General features: G+C 35.1%; 1 protein-coding gene across 1 annotated transcript; it reads left to right on the top strand.

The window, feature by feature from the left end:
* Positions 1-2231: 2231 nt before the first annotated feature.
* On the top strand, positions 2232-8050 carry LOC133873005 (bZIP transcription factor TGA10). Its single transcript, XM_062310708.1, has 11 exons — positions 2232-2846; positions 2984-3081; positions 3634-3710; positions 3812-3919; positions 4028-4096; positions 4189-4248; positions 4327-4404; positions 4496-4568; positions 4705-4976; positions 5640-5879; positions 7732-8050. The coding sequence occupies exons 1-11, from the start codon at positions 2656-2658 to the stop codon at positions 7879-7881; spliced, it is 1416 nt and encodes a 471-aa protein (XP_062166692.1). The 5' UTR covers positions 2232-2655; the 3' UTR covers positions 7882-8050.
* The last annotated feature ends 1815 nt before the right edge of the window (positions 8051-9865 follow it).

The raw sequence follows: 9865 nt of genomic DNA, 5'->3' as shown, positions 1-9865 counted from the left end.
TGTGAGAATTAAACACATGTTGTTTTAATAGCATATGTTTCTCACATGCCTTTTTAATAGTATAAATAATAAAATATGTGCTTCTCACATGCTTAAAGGACACATGTCACTTTTATATGTGAGTTGTAAAAAATTTCTTACAAATCGATTTGTAAGAAATTTCTATCCATAATTGAAAAGGAATATCTATTCTCTTTTTAATTTCTACCCTTATAATAGTACCCACGTATAAGCTGTCAATAATAAACAGTACTACAAAGATTAATTGCTCAAAATTTAAGTGTACACACACACACACACACACACACACACACACACACATATATATATATTGCAACTTTCGTTTGAGAATTCTGAAGATTGAGCCATATTCAAATCCAACAATTAGGTCGAGGGTGGGGAGAACCATGCTTTAATTTGGAATTTGGACGAGTTTGGGTTTCCGATTTCAAAAAGTGCGATTTAAAATAGCTATTCTAAAATGTGCGATTTGAAAAAAAGTGATTTTTAAAAACGCAGTTAAGCGTTTGGCAAAATCGCAGTTTAACCTTTAAAATTGAGAATTTACCTTTAAAATTTTGCGTTTTCAAAAAAGTATCATCTCATCTGCGATTTGAAAAAGCAGATTTTCTGCGTTTTCAAATCGCAATTTTTAAAAACGCAGTTCCCAAACGATCTATGTTCTGCGATTTGATTTAAAATCGCAATTATTGTCTACGAAATCGCAATCCCAAACGCACCCTAAATGTAGGGTCTCTTTTTCTTCTTTCTTTCTTCTTCTTCTTCTTCTTTTTTTTTTTTTTTTTTTTTTTTTTTTTTTTTTTTAATAATAATTGATAGTTAAAAGTAATAAGCCTCATGTGTTGGCTGGAAATTTATTAAATTAGAGTAGTTTTTAGAGGATTTTTATACTAACAAAAATAGAAAGTAGAAAGTAAGCAAAAATTCCTAAGAAGTAGAAAGTAAGCAAAAATTCCTAAAATGATATATATATATATATATATATATATATAAGTGACACTGAGCAAGTTTTTGTTCATCGGTTAAAACTGAGATTTGCCCCGAGCTTTCCTTACAAAGTTGCTAATTAATGGAGGTGGTATATAGCATTTCCTCCATCCCCATTCATTATTAATTGCCATTTTGTAACAATTGTGAAATGTGTCTTGATTTTACTTTATGAGTTGAACTATCAGCTTTCATGATAGGATAACTTTACTTAAGGGTACTGAATTTCAAAACGTCTTAAACTAGGGTATCCAATTTTTTAAACGTCTCAATTACAGGCACTTCGTTAAGATTTGCCGTTAAATCTTGCCAAATTTTCAAAATACTGATTTTTTTTAGGCAAAAAAAAAAAAAAAAAAGAGAAAGAAAAAAATTGTTAGGATGGTGTTGATAAGAATTTAATGGAATTTGCAAAAATACTCATGTCTGAATCTTTGAAATTTTTTTTTTAAAAAAATAAACACAAGAGTATTTTAAGAATTTTGGCAGGATTTAATAGCAAATCCTAATGGAGTACCTGTAATTGATGTTTTTTTAAAATTGGATACCCCAATTTGAAACGTTTTGAAGTTCAGTACATTTGAGTCAAATAGGAAAGTAGATCGGTATCATTAAATGAAGTTATCCCTCATGATATTCTTTTAACATTATATATTTTTTTTATTTCTTTATTTATTGATGTGACTTCAATTACATATTAACAAGTGTCTCTATAAGTTAAAAAAAAAAAAGAAAAAAAAAAGTTTTGTAGGTATAATTTTCCTATAGTGGCCACAGTAAAAATTGGACTCCAACCTTAATATATTAATTCGTAGGGAGTGATATTTTATGTTGTCTTAACTGCCCATCACAAAATTGAAGAATTATTATTCGTGCAAGAAAAAATAATAATAATTATAAAAAGGACAGAAAGAAGAAAAAGAAAAAGAAAAGAAAGTAGAAGAAGAATTAATTAAGCGGCTAAGTGATCTTTGATCTTGACAAGAGCCGCCTCACCCACTACGTGTAAGTTTGCATGAAAATGTCAATAGTAAAATCTCAAACCAATGAAGGCTTTTCTGTCATTTCAGATGCTTAGAAATTAGAGGGTTTGGACAAGGAAGCCTTTGGCGGTTTCCACATACCACCCAAGATGGTTTTCCTCAATTTAAAAAAAAATAAAATTAAAAAGGCTGTTTCTCCCCGGTCTTCTGTTGTTTCTCTGAAGAGAGAGAGAGAGAGAGAGAGAAAGTTGAACAGGATATCTTATTCTTAAGAACCGCTTTATCTGAAAATTTGGTTTCAGAAAGTCGTCTACTTCTGAGAGAGAGAGAGAGAGAGAGAGAGAGAGAGAGAGAGAGGGGGGTAGAACTAAGAAAAGCTAATCAAAGTTGTTTGTTTGGATTCAATTGAATTCTTTTTCTTTTCCTCTCTCTCCATTTTCCTAGCAAGCTGCCTCCATTAATCATAACCGACTCTCTCTCTCTCTCTCTCTCTCTCTCTCTCTCAATTTAATTGCTAGCTCTCTCAGTCTTTCTGGGTGATGAAGGGGAGGAAATGATGTTTGGATGAAAATCTGGAGGCGGTTTTTCCATTGATGGGGTTTTCACGAACTCTTGAAGTAGGAGAAAAGAAGAGCGAAAATCCAAGCTTTTAGGGGCTGCTTTCATGGCTTCTAATATTAAGGGCAGCAGCCAGCCAACCCAAGTACAACAACAACAACAACAACAGCAGCATCATCATCATCATCATCATCATCAACAGCAACACCATCATCAAATACAAGATCATAATCATCATCAGATTCCTTATGCAATGATGCAATCATCTTCATCGTCCTCCATTCCTGGAAACTTCATGTAATTTTACTATACGAATAAAAGCAAAGCCTAGAGCATAGTGCACATCTTCTTCTTCTTTTTCTTTTTTTCTTTTTTCTCTTTGCGTTTTTTAATTTTCCTCTTTATTTTTTCCTATTAAACTTTGGTGTCAGCAGAAGCAAAGACTCTGGAGGTTATGATTTGGGAGAACTAGATCAAGCCCTTTTTCTCTACCTCGATGGACAAGACCCCTCCACTGTCCAAGACCAAAGGCGTGAGCTTTCTCTCTCTCTATCTCTCTCTCTCTCTCCCCTTCAAATTGTTTGTTCCCTGCTTTTGTGTTTTCTGGGGGGGAGATTCTTTTGGGTAAAGGCTGTTTGGGTCACAGGAAAAGCATGTCCATAGATTGAAATCTTCTCTGCAGTACTTTCTTTGACCGAATCCTTGCAGAAAGAAACATGGAAGAAATATTTTCATTTTTCAATGAAAGATCTCTCTCTCTCTCTCTCTCTCTCTCTCTCTCTCTCTCTCTCTCTCTCTCTCTCTCTCTCTCTCTTGTATGTCTGTGTTTCTTGTCGTATGGAGCTTGGACCATGACTTGTAACCAACCCACTGAATCACGTATTCCTTGCGAATCCCACATGTACTGAAAAAGGGGTACGAATTGTGGGTTTGGTTTTTTCTTTCCTCCTCTTTTATTTTTTTTTGGATGAATTCTTTCTTCCTTTTCTGTTTGGACGGCAGCAGAAAGCCTCAAATGCATGACGATCCCAAAGACTTGCTCTCTCTGAAGATAATTAATGGTTGTCAGGACTTGTTTTTGCAGAGAATCAAGGAATGAGGCCTCCAACTCTCAACATTTTCCCATCTCAGCCTATGCACGTAGACCCATCATCAACAAAAGTATATATCTTACTCGAATCTCTTACCTTATGTATTGACGTTGATTAATTAAGCATGTTCTTTTCAAATCATGAAGTGATGGGTTTGTTTGTATTTGGTAGGTTTCTCCAGCAATTAGTGGTTCCAAGAGACCATCAGAACCGTCCATGGAGTTGGCCAACGCACGCAACGATGCTCCCTCGGGGCCTGAACCCGCCAAAGCTATCAAGGTCGTCTACTAATTTGAATAAAAATATAATTGACAACTGAGATTCTCTCAACTGTAGCTTTGTATTTTAAATGCTCTAATTTGTTTGTTTTGATTAATGTTGTCTCAGCGTGAAGGAAACCGCAAAGGTCCAACCTCAAGTTCAGAACAGGAGGGACCGAAAACACCGGATCCTAAGGTACGTCTTTGCTGCTTCCTTTGCTTTTAGTAATTTATTTTGCTTGTCCGACAAACTTGAACGTCTATTATATGAATATTATTGCTAAGCAGACACTCAGAAGACTTGCTCAAAATAGAGAGGCAGCAAGGAAAAGCAGGCTCAGAAAAAAGGTAATTAAATCCGCATTAAATAACTTCTCCACTTCATTTTTTTGTGTTCTAAATTAACCAATTTCTGTATCATAACAGGCATATGTTCAGCAGTTAGAAACAAGTAGGATTAAGCTTACGCAGCTGGAACAAGAGCTACAAAGAGCTAGGTCTCAAGTAAGTGTTTACCCTCTAATTTTCTTTGAGATATTTTTAATTACTGCCAAATTAATCATACTCATCAAGAACTGGTTTAATTTTCTTTTAGGGCATATTTTTTGGTGGAAATCTCGTAGGAGGGGACCAGGGACTTCAGGTTCCTGTGAGCAACATTAGCACAGGTACGTATTTCAAATTCATCCAAAACAAACAAAAATCATTTTTGCTTTTGATTTTACCTTTAATTTTAGTCGTTCACCTCAAAGTTGTTCGTTTTTTTATTGTCATTGTTGAACCATTTTTTGTTTTCGTCTTTAGATGCTGCTGTCTTCGACATAGAGTATGCGAGATGGCTCGAGGAACATCATCGAATCACGTGCGAGCTCCGAGCTGCGGTGCAAGAGCATTTACAGGAGAACGAGCTACGGCTCTTTGTCGACAATTGCTTGGCACACTTTGACGAGGTAATGAACCTCAAAAGCATGGTTGCCAAGACCGACGTGTTCCATATTGTTTCTGGCATGTGGAAGACTCCCGCCGAACGATGCTTCATGTGGATTGGAGGATTCCGGCCATCTGAGCTCATCAAGGTACCCCACGTGTTCAAAATAATAGTAATGACAACTTCTTTCTTTCTGAGGTCTCTCAAGTTTCTTCATATTGGCAAAACTTGTGTAGGGAAGGAAGTAAAACACTAAATATGACAAGAAAATGACTAGAAAACTCCCTAACCATGAATTAGGTCAATAACTACACTGGCAGCTATATTTATTAGATACACTGAAAGGGAATGGTTTTTCAACAAATCCCTTTCTTTTATATATGTATATATATAGTGTTATGATAAAAGTTCATGAGGGTATAAAGGACGATAAATGAACTATCCAACTTGTCGGTGGCAGTGGCAAGGAAGATATCGTATAATGACTAAAAACAATGAATGACGAAAAGTATCGTGACGGTTTCTATTATAGGGTCCCGAGTTAGATGTCATTTCAATAAAGCGATTTATGTTATTACAATTTCTGGCTTGAGACAGAAATAGAAAGAGAGCTGTGTCCGGCTCTCTACTCTTCACTACTTCTTTCTCATTGATGGAAACAAAGGTGCCGACGCCATGTTCATCCCTCCCTTTGGTTTCTAGTAAATAAATAGCAACCCATTCTGCAAACGGAAAATAAGAAAAAGACTCTTCAAGCCCATGCTTTTTTTCCATTTAATCTTGATTTTGTTGTGTTGTGATTGTGTGCTAGATTGTATTGAATCAAATTGAGCCATTAACGGAGCAGCAAATAGTGGGTATATGTACGTTACAGCAATCTACACAGGAGGCTGAGGAGGCTCTCTCTCAAGGGCTTGAAGCTCTCAACCATTCTCTCATAGATACTATAACCTCCGATTCATTGAGCTATCCTCTTAACATGCCTAACTACATGGGGCAGATGGCTCTCGCCATGAACAAGTTGTCCACCGTTGAAGGCTTTGTTAGACAGGTACGTACGTTTATCATCACTAATAACTCAAATTGATATATATATATTCTCTTTCTTGACGTTGAGGAGGGTACATTTGAAATCACACTAATTATTTATTCGAATTGCTAGTGATTTAATAAGTAACGTGAGAGATTTAATATGAGATTTAATTGTACGAGTAGCTAACCCGACTCTAATTGCTAGTTAGATAATTGCTTTAAATCCTTAGCCCATAGAGTTTAATGGGTACGTATAGTCTAATTCGTTGCGGTCCCCCACTATGATCTTCTGACAAAACGTGGGGACATGAGGAACAAGAATTTGTTCCTTGTTTGGCTGGAAAACCTACCCCAACATATGAATGAACCACTCCGTGTCTCACTCCCGGCCATGAGCTGGCTGGTGGTTACTTGGAATCTAAAAATACACGCACCTACCTTTCGTGAAAATGTTTTGGTAACTTTCTTGAAAGGGACTTAGAGCATTTTTTCCTCATCTCACTACAACCAATATATCTCCTTCAATAGATCGTGCGTTCTAGATGTAGTAAGGCATGTCTTTTTATTAGAACTACAATCTCACGATCCAAAAAAGCTTCTATTAATCTTACCTCAATTAAAACCAACCCATGATCTCTAATAATTTTTTTATTTTTTTATTTTTTACACACATATTCTTTCAAATATGCTTTCTGACACTTGAGATCGGACAGAAAACTAAAGACACACCAACATGTTTGAGGAAACATGGTTTTGTCATTGTGTTCATAAAAGCTACTCGAGCTTAAGACGACTAGTCACAAAGCCAGTAGCCAGAAGGAGTGTCACTACGTGGTGATGGTTTACAAGCATTAACTACACGTGGCATTCCTGGATAAAAGCTAGCTGGCCGGTCCCAGCTCATATATATATATGTAACGGATCTGGGCATGCAGCCCCATCTCGGAGTGATGTAATGGTCGTAACCGTTTGACTTAACGGCACCACGTAGACCCTTCACCATAACTCCTTTTGACTAATTAAACCATTCTTATAGAAGCCAAAAGATCGACACAAGCATAGAAGTATACATACGACGCTGTCTGTGATATTTAGGATATCAAGGATGGAGTGGGGCCGACGTTAGAAATCAATGCACCCATAACCTTTTGAAAATTAAGGCCCTAATTAGAAAAAATTACATGAGCTTGGGTCAATTAATTGGTTGGTTAGCCAGAAACGACATATTATAAAGGTAGAGGTTAATTTAAGCATAAGCATGGTCTTGACCAATCAAACCATAGGAAGTGATGGTAAATTCGTCATCGACCGCAATGATTATTGGCAAATCAATCACATACACAGGAACTATTTAGTCGTGGGTTGACCACTTAATATAAGCCACGAGTTGACTTACAGTGCTACATTTCCCTGTTCCGGTCCGGGCAGCTGCCTTTTACGTCATCATTATTTTTACCACTTGATGAAATTTGACCCTGCATTTGCCTCCGTACGTAATTAATTTACATGCATTTCGTCATTACCCCAAAAAAAAAAAGAAAAAAGAAAAAAGAAAAAGCTCTATAAGTTGTGAAGTTATTTTCAAACAGAGAAAAAGTTGACAAAATTCTATTCATCAACTATATTTACGTGTCCACACTTGATCACACGCGTTCTCGAATTTAATTCTTGAGCGAATTTGACAAGCAAACTGCTCATGGGGTAAAGTCAAATTCTTGTCTAAGTAAAACTCTCTAAATGCCAAATAGTCCTTAAACTCCTTATTATTTTGTTATAGTCAAGTTTAGATGCTAGACTTTTTCCTGTTTTGATGTTACTATTGATGTATGAAATTAATATTTATTGACAAAAAAAAAAAAAAAAACTTACAGGCAGATAATCTGAGGCACCAGACAATTCACCGGCTGCATCAGGTCCTGACAACGCGGCAAGCTGCAAGGTGTTTTTTGGCGATTTCAGAGTACTTCCATCGTCTCCGAGCTCTGAGCTCTCTCTGGCTAGCACGCCCTCGACAGGAATGATAAAAGAACCCTAGACAACGATCCACATCTTTAATGAATCTCTCTTTCTCTTGATACTATTAATGTCTTCTTTGATATCCACTTTCTCATTTCTATAGAGATGTATAGAAGTACTATAGATAGACAAATTTAAATCTGAAGAAGTAGAATTATCTCTCTCTTTTCTCTTGCTCTCTTTCTTCTTGGAAAAAGAATATTTTTGGAGAAGAAATTATGTCAGCAGCCATTATTGACGGAAGAGGAAGAAAAGGAGAAGAAGATGGTTTGATTCGGTGTTTACTTATGATTAAAGTTTGTTAGAGTAAGACACGATTTCTTTGGCTTTAGACGAAAACTGAAGCCGGGTGTTGAAAGATGAAACTGAAACGTCCATTTGGTCTCGGGGTTGCTGCAGCCTGCATGCATGCTCATGGCCTTCGTTGAAACTGACAAATGGGCTTTCCTCTTCGTCTTTCCCCTTGGCCCATTTTTGAACCCCACACAAATGGCCCTTTTCGTAGTTCATTTCTCTAAAAACTGAGCTCAAATTCATAAAAATAAATAAAAAAGCTCAAGTCCAGAAAAATAACCAATAAATAAATAAATAAAAAACCTCTTCGAGAAACTTTTTTTTTTAATGAAAACTTTTCCTAAAGATATGAAGAATGTGTTTTGGAAGGATTTTTTTTTTTTTTTTTTTAAAGTACTTTGACGTAATATAAATGTAAAAGTAATTTGTATTTTGAAGAGTATTTTGTATTTTGAATTGTTTGTTAATATTTTTAATTTTAAAATAATAATAATAAAAAAAAATACAAAGAAGAATTGAGTTTAATTTATTGAGGGAGAATCAAAATCACTAAAAACAATATTTATGCTTTATTTTTAACTACTTTTTAGGAAATATTTTATAAGAAGCTATATAAAAGCAATATGTACGTTATATATCCATAGGGATTTAAACTCAAACTAAAATAATGTTCAATTAGAAAAAAAAAAAAAAAAAATTAAAAATAATGTGATTGGGGAAGGTTTTGGTGTTATGCCCAAAGAGGAAATTTGACTGTAAGATGAGTTAAAAAAGCAATGTGAACATGGGCTTGGACCAGATCTTGTTGACACTAACTCCTTTTATGGACCAATCTGAACGGTTCCTTTGAAAATGGGCAGTGGGCACACAGCTCCGCACAAGCAACAGACAAATTTTAACTACAAACCTTTTTTAAAAAATAAAAATAAAAATTATGCCTCTCTAAAAAAAAAAATTATTTCTACGTACAAATTTCAGCTATTTTTTCAACAAAGTCCTTATAAAATTATAAATTTACTTTAAAAAAAATTAAGATGGAGTGACCGTGACCACCATCTCAAAACCAAACATTATGAGTGGTTCAACCACCCAATAATAGATGGTTTGAGGTGGTTTTGCTATCCAAAACCGATTGTGGTGACCAGACCATTAATATTTATAAATGAAAAATGTTAGAGCATTTATTGTCATTTTTTAAAAAAAAAAAATTTATGTGGCACTTTTTTTGTAATTAAAAAAGGGAAATGATACTTATACATCACCCTCACAATAACTACACTCACACAAGGCACATTGGGGTGGGGCTCACACAATAAGTGTAAATACTTATACCCTACCCCAATGTGCCTTGTGTGAGTGTAATTGTTGTGCACAATAAGCGTAAATATCATTTCCCATTAAAAAAACTACAGCTTAAAACCTATTTTCTCTATTCTTATTTTCTTCTATGCCAAGTCGGCATAAAAAAATTCAAAAAAAACTACAATAAATGCTCTAAGAGCATTTGTAACGAACTCGTCAAAATTTCAACAAATTTTGACGAAAAATATCATTTTTGTTATTTCAGCTACCCAATTTTCAAATGCTCTAAATACCAAGTTCTTCAAATATTCCCTACTTCAAAACAAATACTATTTTTTATTACCCTTTCAACCAACCATCCAAAGACTGAATCAAAAAAGAAAAAAAAAGAAA

This window comes from Alnus glutinosa, chromosome 7, assembly GCF_958979055.1.
Source record: "Alnus glutinosa chromosome 7, dhAlnGlut1.1, whole genome shotgun sequence".
NCBI classification, from domain to species: Eukaryota; Viridiplantae; Streptophyta; class Magnoliopsida; order Fagales; family Betulaceae; genus Alnus; species Alnus glutinosa.
Note: the sequence above shows the minus strand (reverse complement) of the source record. Positions and strands in the feature narration are given on the sequence as shown.